The sequence below is a fragment of the Aythya marila genome (genome assembly GCF_965140915.1).
Source record: "Aythya marila genome assembly, chromosome: 3".
Classification (NCBI taxonomy): domain Eukaryota; kingdom Metazoa; phylum Chordata; class Aves; order Anseriformes; family Anatidae; genus Aythya; species Aythya marila.
Window position 1 is genome coordinate 31,859,191 of NC_139044.1, and position 22,147 is coordinate 31,881,337.

At 36.8% G+C, this 22,147-nt stretch overlaps 1 protein-coding gene across 3 annotated transcripts in view; it reads right to left on the reverse strand.

Moving 5' to 3' along the window:
• Positions 1 to 22,147, reverse strand: part of RMDN2 (regulator of microtubule dynamics 2) — a 47,490-nt gene that overhangs the window by 17,872 nt on the left and 7,471 nt on the right. For all 3 annotated transcript variants that reach the window (XM_082757797.1, XM_082757795.1, XM_082757796.1), the window contains 5 exons: positions 20,300 to 20,492; positions 19,204 to 19,306; positions 17,033 to 17,093; positions 5,880 to 5,955; positions 4,170 to 4,247 (listed from right to left, as the gene is read on the reverse strand). In XM_082757797.1, coding sequence (XP_082613923.1) covers positions 4,170 to 4,247; positions 5,880 to 5,955; positions 17,033 to 17,093; positions 19,204 to 19,306; positions 20,300 to 20,492 — 511 coding nt within the window. The remainder of the gene's footprint in view (positions 1 to 4,169; positions 4,248 to 5,879; positions 5,956 to 17,032; positions 17,094 to 19,203; positions 19,307 to 20,299; positions 20,493 to 22,147) is intronic.

Sequence of the window (22,147 nt, forward strand, 5' to 3'; positions counted from 1 at the left end):
TAGGCATCAACAAAATTCACGTCGACTAGATCATGTAGTGACTGGAGACCGTTTTCAGTTTTGTCTCCCATTTGGTTTTGATGAAATGCAAACCCTGCCCATTCACAGCTTATTGAACTCCAGGATGTTAGCACCAAGGAAACTAAGCCATCTGGACTGAAAATTCAGCCAGGAGGGACCTGCACCCCTAAAAGATATCCTCCTCCAACATTTCCTTGCTAATAGCTCTCTGGTGACACATAACACAATTGTCTTCCATAAAGGAGAATGATTTCATTGATCCAGTTTCAATAAAATATTAATGGTACCTACTTCATTATCCCCAGAGTATTATTGTTATCATTTTTTAATTACAATATATTAAATGTGAAATTACTTAATACAATTTTACAACGTTGTGACTTCTGGAAGAGATTAAATAACTAGAGAGCAATTTTTAAACACTGGCTTCCAACATAAATATTCTCTTTCTTGCCAGCTGACGAACCTACACTCTGCATGGGCATTTAGCCATTTATCCAACTTGAATTCCCTGGGCTTTTCACTTTCCAGTAAGAGAAGCAAACTTAGAGAGCACACAGACAAAGGAACTGGGTCAATTTGTTCCCCGATGTAACCCAAATAGATTAAATTGGGATACACCAGAGATGAACTCAACACATGGCATGTAACCTACAAAACTAAAATTCCAAGAAATCTAATTTTTAACACCCCACTAATATTTGCCAGAGGCTCTGCTCCAGTTTCACAATTATACGCTAGCCATCTCATGTCACTCCTATAATGGCAAGTAGCCATTAGTCTTAACTAGATATGGACTCAGTTTTTTAAAAGCTACTCTAAACACTAAAGCAATAAACAAAAACAAACACTAAATTTTTAAGGATTATCAGACAATTGCTTGCAAAATTCTAAAGAAAGAAATAATTACTCTACACTATGCACCATAGATCTTTTCACTTCTAATAAATATTTCTTGCTGATCTCTTAACAACAAAAAGCTGCAACTTAAAAGGGTTAAAACACTACTTATTTTAAGTCACATGCATCTATGCAAGCATATACTTAGACCATGCAATGTTCCCTAAAAGATAGTGGTCAGCAAAGCTTGGTTATGTCATGGAAGGCTGAGGAGGAGTTTAGTTTACCATCATTAAAGACATTTTAGATAAAAAATATTTTGAGGCAGTTGTTTTTCCTTGCAATACTAGTATCTCTTATGCACACTAAATACTGGTTCAGTTTTCTTAACAGATATTTCAAAGTATTTTAATAACAATTATATGGTATTTAACTTTTCCTACACGTTATCACTGAAGATAAACTGGAAAAAAAAACCAACAACACACCATCATTTAGAAGTGTGCATTAGCTCTAGAAAAAGGAATACTTCAGTAACACTTGGTAGGGCTCCATAGTTGCCTACTACTGTGGTGTTCTATTATATTTGCTCAATGCATAAATAGTTGCTATTTTTTCCCTTTGTCATAACAAAATAAAAACCATGCTCTATATGGGAGCTACACATGCCTTCTTGAATACACAGCAGCTCTTCCAGACAATACTTTGCCCATTATGACATCTATAAAGTGATCTTTCATAAATCTTGCCTACCTGATCTCGATAGCAGAATTAATTCTCTAACAAAGCAGTGATGATATTCCTATCAAACCAGCATCTACCTCTTTCATACAGCTCTGCTGGTTTTATAATGGTAAAAGAAATCAGAACCAGAAAAAAAAGATTTTTAGACAATGTGGCACATGAAAGTCACTAGCTCTGCATCAGCCCACTCAGTGCTGCAAGGCAGTGGCAATCCAGCTCCTTGTTCTGCTGGAAGGTGCTGTGTCACTTTGCACCAGCTTCAGCTCTGGCCCAGCAAGAGCAGCCACTGTGTAAGAAATGTGACATTGCCACGCCACTGCTCTTCACAAAGGGCTGTGTTGCAATGAGAAAGTTAGGCAAGGCCAAATTCTAGCAAAACTAACACAAATCAAATAAGCAACGCTTATGGAAGAGCAAATGTTAAGGCAAATCTTAGCTTGGCCCAAAAGTGAGCTAAAGCTTCAAGTACAAACTAACCTTTTTTCCTCGGTCAGCCCTTTTTTCCCTTTGTTTTCCTTGCAGTGGGCAACACCGCCTTCCCAGCCTCAACCTCAGCTAGACTAAACAGAAAAAAACACCGGGTCTAAGAGGAGCATAATCACTCCATCTACAGGTAGCATTACAAAGGAAGTGTAATACACATTCTTTAAACACCCTATCATACTTCCCACCCCGAGGAAGTATTTAGAACCAATGCCACAGCTAACAGCCTAATTGAGGGATAATTACCATGGTATGAAACAACACAGTCTGCAGAAAAAGATCACAAGATCTGCTGCATCTTCCACAAGGTCCTAGACTACCTATACTACGTGCATGACCAAAACCTCTATTGGTGGATCAGCACAGAAACTCACTCAGTCTGCTAAAACTAATGGGAATATCATGAACTTCAAAAGGCTAGGATTAAGACCTAACTTCCGTACTCAAGCAAGATTTCTAAAAGCCCGAACAAATGTCCTGAATAATCACCTCATCCTGCTACTGAAAGTGTACAAGTGACAAAACAGCTGACCATCCTAGAAGTTAAAATAAAATGTTAGTCCAGTACTTGCGTTTATCTGTACTACGCAAGTCTGCGCTTAGCTCTTCAGGCTACTGTTTTGTCAAGGCCAGCAAGAGAGTCACAGAATGCAAGAACTGAAAATAAGAAAATACAAAAAAAAATAAAAAATAAATCTCAAGTATCTCAGTGGCTACATCTGTTTTTCAGTGGCTACATCATACGAAGTTTCACTTAATACAATGCAAGTCAGGTCACCCCCTAAGGCAAATCCTAATCTGTTGCTATATTATTCACCAAGGAAGTTCTGCATAGATGCTGTAAGTGTGGAACATGAATTCATAATGGTACTGTGCAACAAACCACATGTAGTCAGTCAGTAAGTGGTGACTGTCACTAACATGAAATACGATTAAAAGATAGCACAGCATTAACAAAATGAGGTATGCTGAGATTACATGTAAAGCTTCCAAATGCAATAGCTCCAGTGTTAAATAAGCCATGAGAAACATCTGGGAGTGTTTGACAGAAATGGAAGCTGCAGTCAGTTGTTGGACATCATATGAAAGTGCTTAAGGAATCACTGGTGAGAGAGATGCTCTTCAAAAGGCAGGACAGCATGCATGATATAGGACAATCTTTGGCAACTCACTTTTGCATTGCTTATGCTGACATTGAAGAACACACTGCGATGAAAAGCAAAATAAGCTCTTTGAAAAAGTTGGTGTCATTCTTCATTTGGATCCACTGAGAAAAAATGTAGTTGCTGAAAGCTTTTTGAAAGTTATATATATGATCTGAAAGAACTGCTGAAAGATTACCTGGCATCAAGGCTTGTTGCAGATAAAGACAAACAAAGTCAGAGGCTGCAACGTTCTAAATAACACGGCAACTCCTTCTTTCCAGTTTGCAGGCACTTCGTAATGACTAGCACTGGAAGTAGCTGGAGGAAAAAGGCAGGGCTGGAATTCACTGTATATCAGCCTTTACTACTCTGAGAAGCCTCCCAATGATCTTTTACAGCCTAGACTACGCAAGAACATTTTCTTTGGACAAGAGATTCTTCGTAGCATAAAAGATGAAGTGATAAGGATAGTCATATGAGCCATCAAAGATGTGGGCTTCAGAATAGAGCAACTCTCATATGCACAAAGCATCTTTTTTGCTAAAAAACAAACAAACAACTGCTAAACTGGCAAACCAATCTATTTTTTTTTATATGAGTACTTATCACTACGTCAATAATAAAATATTTAAAAGCTCTTGCTGAGTTGGCATAACAAAACTTGTATTTCTTGCAAAACTTCGTTGAACGACAGATTTTCTCTCTTTATCTTTGTTGAGACATTCTCTTGAAATTTACCAAGCCTGTATGGTAGTCTACTAACATCACACACATGGAAGTTGATTCAGGAAATGTATATGCACTGCTTCATTTAGCTCCAAACATCTACTTCAATAAACACCTACTTTGTGTTAAGTCCCATTACTTCATTTCAAATGTATTATATTTTTTCTGTATATTCAATATGTAAGATACAAAAAAATTAAGAAAACTTACTGAATAGCACCATCTTCCATTTAGGTAATATAAAAAAGGATCTTGAGGTTTAAGTTCAATTGCTTTGTCTAGGTGCTCCTATTAAAAAGAAAATCAGTGTCACTTTAGATGTTTGCTTGGCAAGTGTGTTTACATTCTAAGAGATTTGCTGCAAATCATATACAAATTCGGAACTTTTCTTTTGCTGCAATTATTTTCTAACATCCTAAATACATTTTAACTAGCAAACCATTTCCTTATTGAGGAAAACCACAAACAAAATTATTTAACAACTTTGCACGCAATGCAACAAGACCACAAATAAACTGCTCAAAACTTCAGTCAAAGAGCTCGAAAACTTTTGTCTGAAAAAGGCAACAACTTCAATTATATTCTTTTTATTTACAGTTAGCATTAGGGAACTGTCACACACCAGACCAGTGAGAAAGCAACCACTGTCTTTGATAGTTCCTACATGCCAGCACCCATCATTGAAGTCTTTTCCACCCTATAATATTGCTGCTCCAATGAAATGGTACAGGAGACAACAAATTGTTATTATAACATAAAATTCAGGAAATAAAAGGGTTCTGCTGCAGTGAAACAATAACAGTTAGAAAACATCTAATATGGTGATTCTTCCAAAACCACTGTCATTATAGGTCATAAATATCTTTATTTCTCTCTTTAATTTACTAAGAAAGCTCTGACTGCTCAACCTGAGTTTAAAGAAAAAGAGATACATTATTTCACCCCTAAGTACTATTTGTCTCAAAATAAATCTCTCTTCTAAGGCTTCATTTCTTTCAGATCTCTCTTCTTTTCTGACTAAGCCAGTCACTAAAATATCCGAGTTATACAGATGTAAGAGCCTATTATTCTATCATTTTGTCCACAAACTGATCACATAGAAGCTATGTTTTCATGCTCTTATTTTCCTCAAAGCGTTAGCATTGCCAAATGATTCACTTGGATTTTAGAAATTACTTCTGAAGAGGTAAACCTCACTGAAAAGGCAACTAACACCGTGGTTTCTTTTTAAACCCCATCCTTAAACAACTGCAGCACTCCTCTGGTTGCATTTTTGTCATTTTCTCTTTCTTACCTAGCTAGTTGCAGCAGTTGAGGCTTAGCTAACTCAGCACAGCCTGGATGTAGTTAATGTAACACTCCAAGCCCTACCACGGGCTGGATGTGATGGGGACCTGTCGCACATCTGCTGCCTCTCACTGATACCCAGAACGGGGGGACGCTGGCTTGGAGGGCAGTGGGTGCAAACAGCCAGAGCAATACTGAGGACAAGAGGTAGGGAGCACATGCAACAAAAGCTGCTAACTAGAATACACAGTTACCTCTGAAAGGACAGTGTTAAAACAAACATAACTTATTAAAGGAGGCATGAAGCATGATTGCAGGACTATGTTAGTTCATCACTTAACAATTTGTATGTTCTGATTTTCTGAACAGAATTGTTTCTCCGTTTTCCTCATCCCTTTCACTACAAACTATAACAGAAATCTTGATGTTCCTCCCAGAATCCTACATATTTTTTTTATTTTTTGAAAGCATATAATCTGTTTGCATACGTAAAAATAACTTCACTTTAACATCGACACCAAAATAAACCTGTGAGGCTGAATTACCATGTTGGAAAAATTTCTTTGACACTATATAAGGAAATAAGTTAAAGGAATAGCTTAAACAAAGCACCAAAAGCCTACAAAAACATACCTTAAAGAGATAACCATTCCTGATTTTGTTTTGTACACTTTCAAACTGAGACATATAGCCACACATAATTGCAAACCTGAGAGGGGAAAAGAAAAACACACACACATACTTTTTGTGATTTAAATAAACCTTTGAATCAAATTACAAAATATTTCAATACCTAGTTCACAGATTAACGACTGTTTTTCTTCTACCTTGACAGCTGGATAGAAGTTTGGCATGAACTGTACATATTCAGGAGCAGACAACAAAACAATACAAAACAAATAATGGAAACAAGAAGCTTAAATGACACTGTCAATGAAGTGAAAAAACAGGGATTTTTCCTCCAATATTTCCACACAGCACCAGCATTGACAAAAGCTTAACTGGACACATCGTGCTCCAGACTGTGACACTCTGGGAACGCGAACACCATCAGCCATGGTACCTCACCCAGGAGGGCAAACCCTTGAGGCGGGCTCAGCAGCAAGCCACACAAGCCTCAAAAATCATACAGTCATCTTCTACCCTTCTCAAGCATCTCTGTGCCTTTCTGAGCCTCTAGCATTCTTTTAATATTGTTAAAATTATTTAAAAAGCATACAAAACGTTTTGCTCTTAGAAAGTCCCGTCTGCCATTACTAGCTGTATATTGCTAAGGTTGTTTTTTTGTTTGTTTGTTTTGTTTTAATTTCCAAAGTTGTGTACTGTGACCAGAGATAAAAGAAATGTAAGGTTATTTCTGTTAAAAAATGGTCTAATTGTTAAGCAGATAAAACTGAAAATATTTTCAGAGATGCCTCTGTGTAGAAAGTTATTTAATAAGCAACACTGTTGACTTGTTGATGCTTCATTTCAACTTTTATTGCTTTGTCCTTATTACTTCAATAACTACAGAAGCTCCTGATCATAAGGCAGCTCTCCCATGTATGTCAGTCCCACATTTCTTGGGCCTATTTTCATTGCTGTTAAGATAATTTTAGATTTCTGTACAACACTAAAAGAACCACCTAAGATATATTTAAGTAGTATAAACCAATACAGATGTTTTCTTTTTTCAGAATTTTACTTTTGTATTAAAAATTTCGCAATGTAATATTGAATTAAAACAAAGAATAATCTTAAAAAAGGGAAAAAGAGTTGAAGTACAAAGAAAAACAGGAGAGTTGTGCAAGAAGCTTGTTAAGTTAATGATGCTAACAGAGCCGCAATCCATACAGTGCACACAGTTTTTAAGCATTACTAAACCTCAGCTTTCTTGAATTTCTTTATATAATGTAATTATTCAAGCTCCAATGAATTTTAATTAAAATATCACCGTTATCACAACTAAATAAATAATTGCTTTGCTTACAGTCATACCTAATGGTTTTAATTTAGGAATACCCACACTATAGGTTATTGCATTTTTAGTCTGCAAGCGTTTCCAGGTAAGGCATGAAAGTCAGAATAATGAGTAGTTGAATTTGTAAGAGCTCTGAACAGCCTGCCAAACACTGCTGAGCAGGATGTAAGTTGTGACCAGCAAGCACAGAACAAAATCCAGCACATGGCAGCACTACTTCTGACAGTTAAATCTGCATGGGGAGCGTATTTCCTATGGGAAAGAGCTGGGAGGGAGAGAAAAAGCAAGGGGGGGTCAGGAAAGTTCAGGTATTTAGAAAGAGGGGGAAGGCACGGAAACCTTTATTAGGCTTCAGTAACTCAGGCAACGTTTCCCCTATTCCCTTTACTCATTAAGTGCTAATCTGATAAACTCAGCATACCATAGCTAAACGGATTGCTGCTACAAAAGAAAACAATGAAAAGCGAACAAGCTAATCCAGCACCTTGCAGTATTTCCCTGTCTGTGCGTGACAAGAAAGAGGGCCTTAGTCTAAACCAGTTCAAAGAAAAACTTCTACTTACAGCTAAAATCGCCGGGGAGGGAAATCACAGTGAAATTTTCAATGAATGAAAAAATAAGCTGACCTACTAACTTGAAAGCTTTTTTTTTTCCCCTCCAAGGAAAAAATGAGAACGTCTTTCTGTATTAACTTTCTTTTTGTCTCTATTTTACACTTTTGAACGGGGCTATACAAAAAAAGAAATTGGCATAAATCTGTTAATTTGATTTAAGATTTGACGGCATTTCAGATGCTCATTTCTGGGAGAGAAAGAAAAGATCTGTGTTTTTTTTTTTTTTTTTTTAATTATTATTATTATTTAATTTAGGTTTTAACTGGAAAGAATTCTTAGATGTTTGAAATGATTTTAAAGTTTTACAAAAGAAGCATAAGAAAGCAAACTTTATTCTCACTGATCCAGACAGGAGTATTAAGAAAACGATCAGCACAAACTCGGGAGGACCTAGCTAAATACGCTTCCATCCGTTTTTTTAATTCAATCCAGAAATCGTCTTGCCAGGTCCATGGCACAGCTCCTCGCAAGGCAGAGCAGCAGTGCTGCTGCTGCCCAGATCCTCACCCCGCAGCTGAGCGAGCTGCTGAGCTCCTCGGTCTTCTTCAGCGCCCTGCTCCATCTGGTGGCCACACGTGGAAACATCCAGCAACTGAAAGCCCTAGGGATTTTAGCTTTTTTTTTTTTTTTTTTTTTTAAAAATCATTTTGTCCGCTATTATAAGAACTACAGGGAGAAAAATAAATAAAAATCACATAATAATGATTAAATAGCTTAAGAAATGAGTGAAATGTATCTTTTACAAGCAAGTTTTCCTGTTTTTTCCTCGCAACCGCTGCTTAGTTATGCTCTGTGAAAATCAGGATTAAAATACTACTATGCTGTCTTCTCAGAGAGAAATAAAAAGCTATGCAATGCTAGCACTGAAAAGAAGTGATCTAACTGCTAATGTTACCCCTGGATAATGTCAACAAATGGCCACAGAAATTCATCAAAATAAATGTAACGTAGATGGCCATGTAAGTTCATTAATACAGATAAAATATTTATATGCAGTTTAATCATTCACAATTAAAGCTCAATTATTATTATTTTTTCCCCAGATCAAGGGGAATTCATGTTATCCCTTCTGGTGTTCCAGAATTTCTATACATATTCCAACAAGATAAGACTGTGAGGGGCATACCTGCTGCAAAAAGAAGAGCAGCAGGTAGATCCAGCAAGTTTTTACATCAAGAATGCTCGCAAGCAACATGATTTTTAAAACCACAAATTCAGAGAGATGATACCAACAGCTAGGTTCTGGCAACCACAGTTTATCCATCCCATATGAGACGGATATACAGAAAAGATTTAAAGCCTCCAGTCAGAATTAAGCCACGTTAGGACACTCCAAATCCCATTTTACTACTTGGCCTTCAATCCCCTCACACACATATTTCACAGACTGCAATGCAGCCAGACCCCAAAGCTTTCTTTTTAATCTGATGTCAACGAGATATCAATTCCTATTGAATTGTACGGAGATTTTTGCAACTTATTTCGCTGCTTACGACTCCTGTTGCATTACTCTTGGAGATCAGAGTTATTAATTCTTCAAGTTGTATCACTTTGCTACAATGATGCATCATTATAAAAGTATAGCTATTAAGATTCAAAGGAAAAATAAAACATCAGTTTGCTATCACCCCCCTCATGGGGGTGAGGGTACAGAAGTAGCGGCTAAGAATGTGAAAGACTGCCAATGGACAAAGTAAAATGTGCCAAGGTGCAAAGTGAAGTGTTCAGGATTTGGGTTGTTGGGTGTTGACTTTTTTATTTTTTATTTTTAGTTGGTTTTGTTTTTACAACTTGGAATGCATTCTACGTTGTAGAAATTGGCAGAAAAATAGTTTTCATATTAAAAAATTACCAGAGCACTGAAGCTGAGCTCCAGGAAAACATCACATGTAGCATACACTTGCATAGATGACACTTCCATGAAAACCATAGCCATATTTTGGTAGAAAACAAGAACAAAACAAAACATTAAAGTAAGGTCATTGAAGAATTCTGGCTTAATAAATTCTAACATAATAAATCAAAAGAAGAAAACATGCTGCTGCTAAGGGACATTCATAGAAGTTCATCAGTAGAAAACATATGCCATAGTTGCATTTCTGAGGCGGTAGAATCCACAACCAAATTGCGTTCCAAAAAGTTAAGATTTTATTTTTGTAACAGACATTAGTAGTCCTTAAAGCTGCAAATATGACCTTAAAAAAATTAGCCAGGTATAGTCCTGACAAATCTGGAAACATAGTGAAATGATAGCTTTCACAGATAGCAACACAACGACTGCCCTTGACAGAAAGGTAGTAAGGGACCACTTGGTTGCCAGTATTATTTTCCCTGTGACCATTCTGGCAAAAAAGCTTCTAGTAAATAGATGTTTTCACAATTCAAACCTACCTCCTTTGAACTTGCTGCATTGCTGTTTCAAGAACCTTGTCCCAGGGGACGCATCACAGCAGTACTATCTGAAGCCCTCTGTGAAGCGCTCCTGTCATGCAAGTGTCAACATCTGCTATCTCCCCTCCACAAAGAGGAAAATCCACACCACAAAAAATAAAAACATGAGTAGACAAAGAACTTGGGAGGAAGGACCAAAAACATCCTGAGGCACTGCAACATTTCTGAACAGAAACATTGCAGTGACTTGTTCTATGGAAAGGAAAAAGAATCCTCACTAGATTGTGGGTTCTTTTATTTTGCTCAAAAAATGACTTACCTAATCACTATCCCCTGCAACCACATAGTCCTTACAGGTGACCTTCCACCATTATCTAACTTAAGTGCTCTTTAACCAGAGATACACATCTCTCTGATCCACTTACTATAGAACAAGTTACACATTTGCAGAAATGGCTTCTAAATTTGTCCTTCTATATTTGATTATTTTTTTCTGAAATAATAAGTAATTTAAGGATAATTTATTAAGATTAAGCATAATTAAGAACAAAGATTGCTGTAAAACTAGTTTTTGGTCTTCTCATAAAGCTAATACAAGACAAATAACTACTAACCTGAAACTTTGTTACAGGAAGTTTGACTGAGAGCAGTATTTCTGGTCCAGGTATCAACTCCTGAAAAGTAAGACTGTATAATAGAAACAGATGCTTATAGCTTGTAATTTATCTGTCTCTGCTACAGTTCAAAAGTCACTTTAAATAAGGGATAACTCAGGAGAGAAGGTTACAAGTAAACACAGTTAGATACCTGGTATAGATTTCATTTTAAGTCAGTAGTATGACAATAACCTACAAAATGTTCTTTTACGAGTTTTATTTCACTAGAAAACTACTTTTCTGTCATTGAGCCCTACAAATTATCTGTTATAATTCTATTACATAATTCTATTATAGTACATGGCATGAAAGGTCTTGGGGGCAACTGTGGTTCAGGAGGAGTCTTCACTTAAAATTACTCGGTTTTCGCTTGAGAATTTCTTTCTGGTCTAAATGAAACACATGTGCTATACAGCTCCTATCAGCAGGTAAGATCTACAGAGTAACCTGAACTTAACTGTAGTACTAAGTTCGTTTGTGGCAAACAAACCAAAACGTAGTGCACCAAATGGTTTTTCTAAGTAAATGGCATGAAAACTGTCTGCATCTAGGAACCTCTCTGTTCTTTGCAAAAACTGTAACAACGCCTCTTGGGCAAAAAAAAAAGAAAAAAAAAAAGAGGTGCAGGGCCCTGGGTAACAGCAGAGAAGCTTTCTGGACCAAAATCTTGAACAAAACAAAACAAAAAACTCATGTTTTGCAGAAGAACTTAAGTTTGTATACTACTAACATGTGTTTATATTTTGTGCTTTGTGTAATTGTAAAACCGTAGAGCACTGCCATCTGAAGTAACTACAGTACTGAATCATCCTTGTTGTACTTCCAGTTAAAAACGTGAGTATAATGATGGTCCATGGTCCAAGATGAAGTGCGAGGGTTCACAGTTACCATTTGGGAATCGCTGACCCACTTTTTTTGAGACGTGGGGAAAACACCATGACCTGCAACTGGCCTATGGCAACTTTTGCAGGCAGGTTCTTTCACAACTCATAATGATCAATGCAGGCTGCACAAATCAGCAAGCCATGCACAGTAGTTATTCCCCATCTCTTCAGGGGTGATCAAACAAATAATAAAAGGTTACGGCTATGGTTTTATTTTCTAGTGTTTCTATTTATTAAAGTTTTTTAGAATTGACCATTCAAAACAGGTTTAGTGATCTGACTGGCAACCGCAGCATGAAGTGTGATTGCGTTGCGTGTAAGACACGACAACTGAACTCGAGGCCTACATGAGCAAGAGTCTGCCGACAAAATCATTCCCCAGAGTTCTAGTGCTGCAGATAAAAATTACATTTTACTTCCCAGACAGCTCCTAGCAGTTGCACAGCACAAGAAAAACCCTGCTCTGGAAAAGAGATGTTTTTGCCAGTATAACTCTCATCTGTACTAGGGCTTTACTGAACAGTTATGTCAGTCAGGGTGTGACCAAAACATATTTTATTTATGCTGTAAACAGAGCTTTCAAGAAACAGGGATAAGCTTCCAAAAGAAACTTTGAGAGGCCTATTGCCCTGCTCTTTGCTAAACTGTAAAAAGAGTGCCAGATTATATAAAGTTCTATCAAAGTGTTATTGTGAAAAAATATTCAACGGTGCAGCTGCAAATGACCCTTTCTGATGCAGAGGAAAGGCAAGAAGCAGTTGTAAAGACTAATTCAGTTCCCGTGAAATGTTCTCCATTGAAAATCAAAAAGGAATTGGCCCTAAAATTAGACATACACACACATCTAAGCTAGTATTACCCTTATTGGTTGGGTATTAAAGAATAACAAACAAACAACTGAAGATCTACATCAGAAATCCTCAGTACAAACTGAATTGCAACTTGCAAGAGAAATATGAAGTAATAAGAAGAGGTTCTATAAATATAGCAGAAGGAAAAAGACCACAAAGGAAAGTATTTAACAATTCATAACCAGAAAACAAAACGAGAGATGAAACCAACATGGTTGAAATCAATTTCCTCTTGGCTTATATCGCTCTTCCCCAGGTTAACCGTAAGTAGAGAGCTGGGAATATGACCAGGAAAAGAACAGGCCTATCCTTTAATCCTTACTCATTTATTAAACAGTTTAAGACAACATTAGAAGTAATGCATGAGTGAACAATGTAGATAGCAGCTATACCAAACATGCGTTAAAACCTCAGCTGTGTTGATAGGAAATATCAAAACCCCTCAGGAAAGATAAAGTGCAGATTAGTAAAAATCAACCAGATCTTTCCGTGGGCAAGCTCAGAAAGCCAGCTTCATCACCAGCAGCTAATACCAAAACAGGTAATCTTACATAAAAAGTGAAAAAAATCCGTCTGACAAATTGATGGACTTACCTTACACAAGCTAAAATTATTTAGTAGGTTCTTCCATTACCTTATATAACTTTACAAACTTTTACAACAGCAGTGAGATGAAAAGGAAGAATTTTGGTCTGAGACAGTGCTGTTTTTCCTCATGCTCATCTGCAGCCAGACCAAGTTCTCGCCGTGTATCTGATCTCCAATTATAGTTGATAGAGCCCCTGTTCAATTCACAGAATCCCTGCCTGGACTGCTCTGCCTACTGCTGCTGGAGATGCCATAGGGTGTCCCATCACTCCCAGCTGCCGGCCCAGAAGGGTACAGGGCCCAAAAAATCACATGTGATGTATGTCGTGTCACACAAATACCCTGGCATTGTCAAATACCAAGTGGTCTATCATATAACTCTCCATCCTCCCAAAGGGTAGGAGAAGTCCTTTACTCAAATGTAGGCATGCATAAGGAATACAGTTACACGCCAACCTGGAACTGGGTAGTGCACTTCAACTGTGAACTTGGGTAAAACTGGTACACACTTCTTCCCTAAGTGACTGCCTGTTAGCAATCCTAATATTTTATATATTTTTCATTATGCTTTTCTCTTATCATTTTTAATTACAGATTTCGTATTACTCTCACATCTTATTTCTTCATGTCTTAATTGTATTTTGCTTTTCTGTTCACACACTATCTTGGCTATTTATGATTTTAAGCAGAATTCTGTTTGCACACAACTTTGAGAGCCCAGTTGATACAGAAAGGACTCCCTGAACTCTTCTTTCCTGTTCATGGCAATTAACATGTAAAACACTGTTAAGATAAACTGCATAAATTTGCATCTGCCAGACCCAACCAAAGCAGATCTGACATACAGCTGACAACCAAGTTCTTCCGGGTAATGGGGAAGGTCCCAGGAGAAAGGAAAAGGGAAGAACAGTTGCTATTTTGAAAGTGAAAGAGAAAGACAGGACAGAGGTTACAGACAAGCCAGCCTAATCTGAAAACATTCTGGGATGTTTTTTTTGCTTAAGTGTAGAGGTACACATAGCAGTTAACACAAGTTTGTCCTGAACACACATTATCAAAGAAAACCACCTTGTTTTTTTTTCCTGAAAAGGTAAACCAGTTTAGTATATTAAAGGAAAGCAACGCAGGGAATATAGACCTCACTATACCCACTGAGTTTGTCCTGTATGACATCTCTCAACCTAATTATGGAAATACTGTTTAGATTAAATCACCTGTAGACAGCTACAGAACAAGGTTCATGTGAACCTGAGCATTGTTAAAGGTGTTCCATAGAGTCTCATCCTGGGTGAATTATCTTCCAGTAATTTCATTAATGAAATCAATGCTTTATAAAAAATAGGAAAAAAAAATCCTTCAAAAATAAGACTGCAAATTGGACACAAGTATTTGCATCCCAAATGGGAGATCATCCTCAGTAAACCAGAGAAATGATCTATAATCAACATGAAATCTATGCAACTTGTGGAAAGTACTACACCAAGGAAGAAAAAAATAAGTGCACAGTTACAAAACAAGCCCACTGCTGGTTAGGTAGCAGCACAGCAGAAGAGGACCCCAGCCTAAGAGTTGCCAGGCTAGAAAGCAACATTCAACTGTCTTTCTGGATCATATCAACAGGGAAGTTCACTACATTCAGTGCTTCAGCTGGAGCAGCATGGTGCACTATACTTACTATGCATCAAGTCAGAAAGACTTCAGAAAAGAAAAATAAACAGATAAAATAATGTGGAAAAATATAATTATACCAAGCTATTCAAATCTGTTGTGTCCATCTATATCTCTAGAAAGCCACCAGTTCAGTAAGTGATAAAACCCTCACATTTATTTGCAACCCACATACAAGAAGTATGGCAACTGCAAACCCTACAAAAATCCGTTGCTTGTAACAAGAAGCAGTAGCTTACAAAACATGAAATTCTCTACTTAAAACTCTCAAATTGGCTTTCTCAGCTAACTCTTTGACCACATCTCCTTACACTCATAACTCTTCCCTTGCTAGATGTGCCTGCCAGTACAGGATCTCGCATCTGAAGTCCAGCAGACCACCTACATCTGCCCAAATAGCGTGCAAGCTTTTGTCAACATAGTTTCTGCCACTAGAATTTACACTACAAGATTCTGTTGGTTTCACAGGCTAGTGGGGGGGAATGGGCAGTCGTGCATGTGTGTGATTTATGATAGTTTATAGGCCCAGCTTTAGCTGAGAGGGGTACACCAGCATTATCCGAAGAAGTGACTATGACTGTGATCAGGCAAACACCAGAAATGGCTGCAAATTGCTTTCAGCAGGTGCTCTAGCTACAGGGGCTTCAAATCACCTTGAATTGAGGAGTGATGCTCAGATGATCCTATTTTCTGTTAATTTTGCCACCAGAGTTGCAACCTCCAGCTGATTGGCATTAAGAGGCAGGTGGGTAAGTCCAAAAGCAACAGTTTTTTACCGTAAACTGCCACATTACAAACACCTGGGGCCTAGGTTTCACCTCCAGACAGGCGTCACCATTACTTCCAAGAGACTGGAAAAAGTAAATGCAAATTTCTGTGACAGTGAAGCTTAGCCAAGATTCCCACAGCACACCACGTCCAGCACCCCATTATTACAAAGTGGGTGTTTTGATCGCTAATTGCTATAAACTAAAAGGGAAACAAAAATCATAGAAATATGGCAATGCTCACAGGAACACAGGCGGGAAGAATAACATAGCCATCTTTGAAGATCCAGAGGAGCGAGAGACCAAACTGGAGAGTCACCTAATTAAATGAAATCATCTGTATCTAATCACATATCTAAACTTGAGCTAGCCGACATGTGCTCCCTTTATTGGCAATGGAGAAGTAGTCAACTGAGCCTGAGGAAAAATTAATCTCACCCTAACTCAGATGGGTAAAATGAACTCAGATGGACTGCACTTCAGAAGTGGCTACTTCTTTTTAGACAGCAAAGGAAGCCTGGGATAGGGTTTAGATATCTGAAAGATAAGCAAGTTCCCAACCTATAAGCGCAATGATAAAATTGATTTCTATGTTCTTAATTAATTTTATCATAGCTTGATAAAATAGAAATCCATAGAAATCCAGCTTGATTTCTATGTTCTTAATTAAGCTGGAAAGGAAAAGCTAAGAGCATTAGAAAAGAAATCAGAAATTCAATAAAATTGACTAGCAAAAGAGCAACGTGAGGAATTACTGGTTAGAACTCAGCAGAATTACCTTCTACCTGATAACATTGATTGGATAAAAAAAAAAAATATTCAATTTGCAAAAAGATTGTTAATTTCTGGCAAGGTCTATGAAATTAATCCAAGTGCAAGGCTTAGAGGAAGATGACATGATAGAACAAAAACTGACAAGTTATTTCAAACTTCCACAATGCTGTCACTTTTTTAATTATTGGAGTTTAGATTATCAAAATTTTGGGAGGGTGCTTACTTTTTGTAAATGTAAAGACAATATGAGACTGAAGGACGCTATTTTGAAAACTGTTGAGAAAGGAAAATTAATAGAAAGCTATGGTTTCTCTGAGCAGTCATACGCTGATTTAAGCAAAATATTTACACCTCGATTTCATAGTACTTACTAAAGTATGGTTGGTAAGCTGTTTAACATGCTATAACAACTGCTTCACAAAATACTTCAATGTAATTTTTTAGCTAAAACTGACAGTAATTGACTTCCATAAAACTATTAATGAATATTTTATCAAATTGCTGTCCAACTCCAGCACGATAAATACAACTTGCTGTGGGCACTATTTATAGCCAAAAGACAGCCGTCTTTTTGCTGAATTTGAAAATATATATAACTACAAAAAAAAATAAAAATCACTTTCTCAAACTTACCACTGGTGACTCTCAGCACTGCTGGCATCCAGCTGGACAGCCTTTTCAGCTTTATCCTTTCCTATAAAAGGAACACAATATGTTAAAAGATTCATTGTACTCTTCCACATCTTAGGCAACGCTCAAGAACCAAGAAATCAGATATACTCTAGCTGCAAATAAATTGCTTCTTCTTCTTACAAACATATAGATTGACAATCATGGCTTTACATCATTTACATACATATATAGTGTTCTCCCCCCATTTTATTTATTCTCTTAGTTCATTTCATTAATTCAGATGCAACTAAATGAGGGAAGGATTAGACGAGACTGTTGAAGGTGGCTGTGTTTGTAAGATAGAATTCCCTTAAAAGCAGGCTAGAGAAGCACCTGTCAGGGAAAAAAAAAAAAAGAAAAAAGAAAAAAGAAACAAACAAACAAACAAAACAAAACAAAACAAAAAAAAAAAAAAAAAAAACACAGCAGAGCTGTTTTCTGCCTTGGGTACAGAATGAACTAGTTAAATTTCATTTCCAGTAAAGACCTTCATTAGGTTCCACTTTTAACTGAATAAAGATGACAGTAGGTGGCTTGATCAAACCCACACACCCAGTACGATGTTCAGAAGAGATGCTTACAGTTTGCAAGATCTCAGCTGCAACCAATTAAACCACACTGACATTTCTGTATTACTAGTTAACTGCATAAAAACAAAGAGCAGCATACACAATCCTCCAACCTAGTGGAATGAAGAAAAACACAAAACTACTGCCAGCTCCCCCGCAGCCTCAATCCCTCTGCACTACTTCCAAAAACAGAGAAAAAAGGCTGCCGCCACCCAGCACTTTGTGAGAATGAGACAGCCAAGGCTGATTACTCAACACCTAAGTCCAAACATCATTCCTTCTCTCCCTGTCTTTTGCTATGCCATTATCTTCCTGAAACAGGTGACATCTAGTTACTGGTAAAGGCAAAGGATACAATAACAGAGTTCACTGTTGTAACATAGTTTGTGTCATAATCTTCACAGCAATATGCAACTTACGTACAAAGAAGCTAAGCTGCTACTAAAGCAAAGAGAGTATCAATTAAGTAGTTAAGATAGCACAAGTCTTCATGAGCATTTAGATGATAAAAGGATAGGGATGGGGAACTTGGACAAGCTAAGGTTAGTTATAGAATACGTAATGACAGCCCACAAGCATGACACTGCCTTCAAGGATGACAAAGGGCAGTCAAAATTGCTTTTTCAGTGATGGTGTCACTGTTGACAGGAAAATAAATAAATAATTAAATACGTGAAAATAGTCACAAAAGATAAAACAACCTGAATGTTGTGAATATACTTACATAACCTTAATTTGCTGCAGCAAAAAAAAGGAGAGGAAATGCATAAATAAAGGAGAGAGAGAGACATTCTCAGATACAGGCAAAAAGGATTACCATAAGAACAATGTGTCAAACAGACTTGAGTAGGGTGACACAGGTAGAAAAGAAGTAGGCTTTACTGCAATCAAGGGAAGGTCCAAAATAAAAAAGGAAATGTAAACTGTAAACTTTTTACTGTAAATGTAAAATACAACTAGACAGGAAACAAAAAGGGGGGGGGAGGAGGGGGAAGACACTTTTAAAAGCAACAACAGGAAAAAAAAAAAAAGACCTATGAAGAAGAAAATCAGAAGCCTGTTAAGGCTAAGTTGTCAAAAAGGATAGATGGGGAGAGAAGACTGGAAGCAACATCTTCAGTTGTCACACCTAACTTATGTTTCTTGTGGACGGTGTTTCCAGATTCACTGTTTTACCCCTACCACCACCACAAAAGAGGCTGCTCGTTTGTAGGAGTGCTCCTTTGCCTCAGAAAAGCAGAAAAACAAACCTTCCTTTAAAGAAGACAGATGTTGTCAGCACATCCTCTTTCCATCTGATTCTTATCAAAATAAAGGATTTTAAGGCACCATCCAGAGCCAACAGCCTTCAGTCATGTCCAGCAATACTTCCGCACCAATTTCAGATCTTTGCGATGAGGAAAGACTGGACTGAAGCTAGGTAAGGTTGCATTTTTTTGTGCAAAACGTTTTTATTACAGTAAAAACGCTCACATTTACTGGATTGGAAAAATGTACTGAAGCTCAAATAATGTTTCACCACATTCACATGACATTATACACAAACATTTTTTATGTATTTACCATCAGAAACATATTTCTTCTTCTCCTCAGTATCAGCAGTCATCTCAAACATATCTCCATAAGCACGTGCAACTCTCCAAAGAAAGTCCACACAGTTTTCATACTGAAAGTAGAGGACAGCTGAGTAATTAAACTGATCAGAATGGGATTTACACAGCTTTCTTTAATAATACTTAGAGTAGGTTAGAGGAACATGGCATAAACCATTGGACAGTTCGTATCCTTCTATAGAACTTCTAATTTCCATATATGAAACAGATACCAATTTTCAATTGCCAAAGGAGAAGACAGCTTTTGGAAATACCCTAGACAGTCTAAATAATTTTATTTCAAAAAAACGGTTTTACAGTTGTTTTTTAATTAAAAATATAAAGGTAACCCAGTAAAGCACAACAGCTCCCTGAATGGTGTGATGCATATTTTATTTAGGAATGAAATGTGCACAACATTCACTTTCAAGTAGTACCTCATCTACTTGCTTGGGTATTTCAATATGTAAATAAAAATAAAATCAGAACTACTTATGTCTGTCAAATCAGAAGAAAATGATACATTGAAAAAAGCACTAACCATAAAACATTTTGAAATTTTATCAAGAGTTACACAAGTACATAGTAAAATCATCAAAGGAAAAATTCACACAAAGATTACCATAAAGGTATAAGCAGATTACAGGCTCATAATGTCATTTCTTCAGGACACTTGGTCAGGATACTATCTTATTCCACAGGACTTTCTCCTATGGGCAATTCTAAAACCAGCAAAGAAAGTTTAATTTATCTAGAAGAAAAGCCCATTATATATTTCTTTGTTGCATGTAAGAATACACATACCAAACAAAGCCTGGGTGGTATATAAATTATATATATCAATTACTGAGCCTGGGTGGTATATAAAATAACGCAACTTCCATGCCCACCCAACATGAATATTGGTACCACCTTGAAATATTTATTTTTCACCATATTTTTAAAGTGAGCATGAAATTGCATCTTCTGTTCCTGAGTGTATTTTTATGCTTACGTTAAGGAAGTTCTCAGAGGTAGAGCTAACCATAAGCTAATAGCAACATAATATTAAGTTTACCCTTTAATACCTTGTCATCTTTCTCAAGCAGCAGCCTGAAGCTCTCCTTTTTATCATCTTCTGAACCCTTGTGCAAACTGTCCACCTGCTGTAGAAGAGTAAGTAGCTCTTCTTCTTCTGACTGCACAGTGACATCAGGTGGTTTCTTACACCCCTTTTCTTCCTCAGAGTCTCCTTCAGTATCAGTATGAGCTGTGAGGTAACTAAAAAACACAGAAAATAAATAACCATCTTTTCTACAAATATGGGCAAATTACTGTGAAATTAAAGTGAAAACAAAACAAAACAAAACAAAAAACAGAGTGTAATTTATTCAATTTGTCCTGAAAATAATTTTTTAATACATGGAATCAAGCTTATTGTTGTTACAGAACCTTTATCTTCAAAAGGATAACCATAATTCCAAACACAACAGGCAAGTAATTATATTGTCCTGCCTAATACTACATTGAAAAAATTTAGATACATATTAGAAACACATGTGTCCTTGTGTTTCTAACACAGAACACTTTAAATCATTAATGTGTATTATGACATGCTTTGCAACCCTGAATAGGCCTCTTGAACTCTTGGCCTCAATTTCTGTATTTTTTGAAATGGGCACGGGCTTACTAACCAAACCACAAGTGCTATAAGAATCACTTACACAACGTTCTGTTAAACACTTCAAAGATCTAAATATAAGTGATAATATCATTGTTATCAATTTCTTTCCTTAGCTTTTGTACATTCTGAAGGTCAGAATATCTGAAATTGGGAAAGAGCTTATATTAATTCATTACGCTCAGCGCAGAAGTACTCAGCACAAGGCAGGCAAGGTCAAAGAAATGTTGACAAAAGCCATAAATACCTCACAGAGATAAGTAGGTGGCCTTACTGTCCAAAGGACTGAGCATATATTAGTGCCCTCCAATTTCACATAAAGCAGCTGAACAGCATTTACTTTTAAAAAGTAACCATTTGCTTATGGCAGAAAAGCCTGATCTTTTGCATTTAACTTTTGATAATCTTGTTCTAATGAAAAATAATAATTTAGAAGTATTAGCTGCTAAGCTGAGAGATTTTTAAACGGTAACGACTAGCAGAAAAAGCTTGCAACACACTAGATACCTTAAGCAACTCAATAATCAGGACAGTCAAAATATATAAAAACTGATTTTTGCATCTATATAACCAGTACAGAATGTTAGCAATATGAATGGAGGTTAATAATTATGGTTTTCAAATATTCTATTTAAGAAGTTGCTTTAGGAAGTGACCAGACCTAAAACATTGGCAGATCCACTTGCAGCTTGTAAATGACCATTTACAGCTACTTACGAAGGCACAGAACTGCAAGATGTGGCATGATGATTTCTCTGCCAAATTAACAAAGTAATATAGGAAAGACGAGTCTAAAAAGTTTTGTATTTACTAAAAAATATATTTAAAATGTGCATACATGTTCAAACAAATAACCCTCACCCCCCACAAAAAAAAAAAAAAAAAAGCCACACAACATAAAGCAGAGCAGAGATGAGAAATCTCATAGATTCCTATAGATTTGCTTTCTATAACAGCAAATCTTGATAATGCTGAAGTTGATAATAAAACCTATATTACATCCTCAGAGTCTGTATTCATAAGTCATTGAATGTTTACTTTGCTTTTCTGAAACATCTTTAAAACCAGAGCATATTGTTCTTCCATAGTTGTACTGAAGTGGCCACAGAATCCCACCATATTCAAGCTGAATTTGTAGGAGTACTAACTAAGGAGCTAACCATGGAAGAATGAGGTCCTCGGATCAGACCGTACCACATCAGCCCTTCTCATTCCACCTCTCCTAGGGAAACATGACCTCTGGGCCATGGCTGTG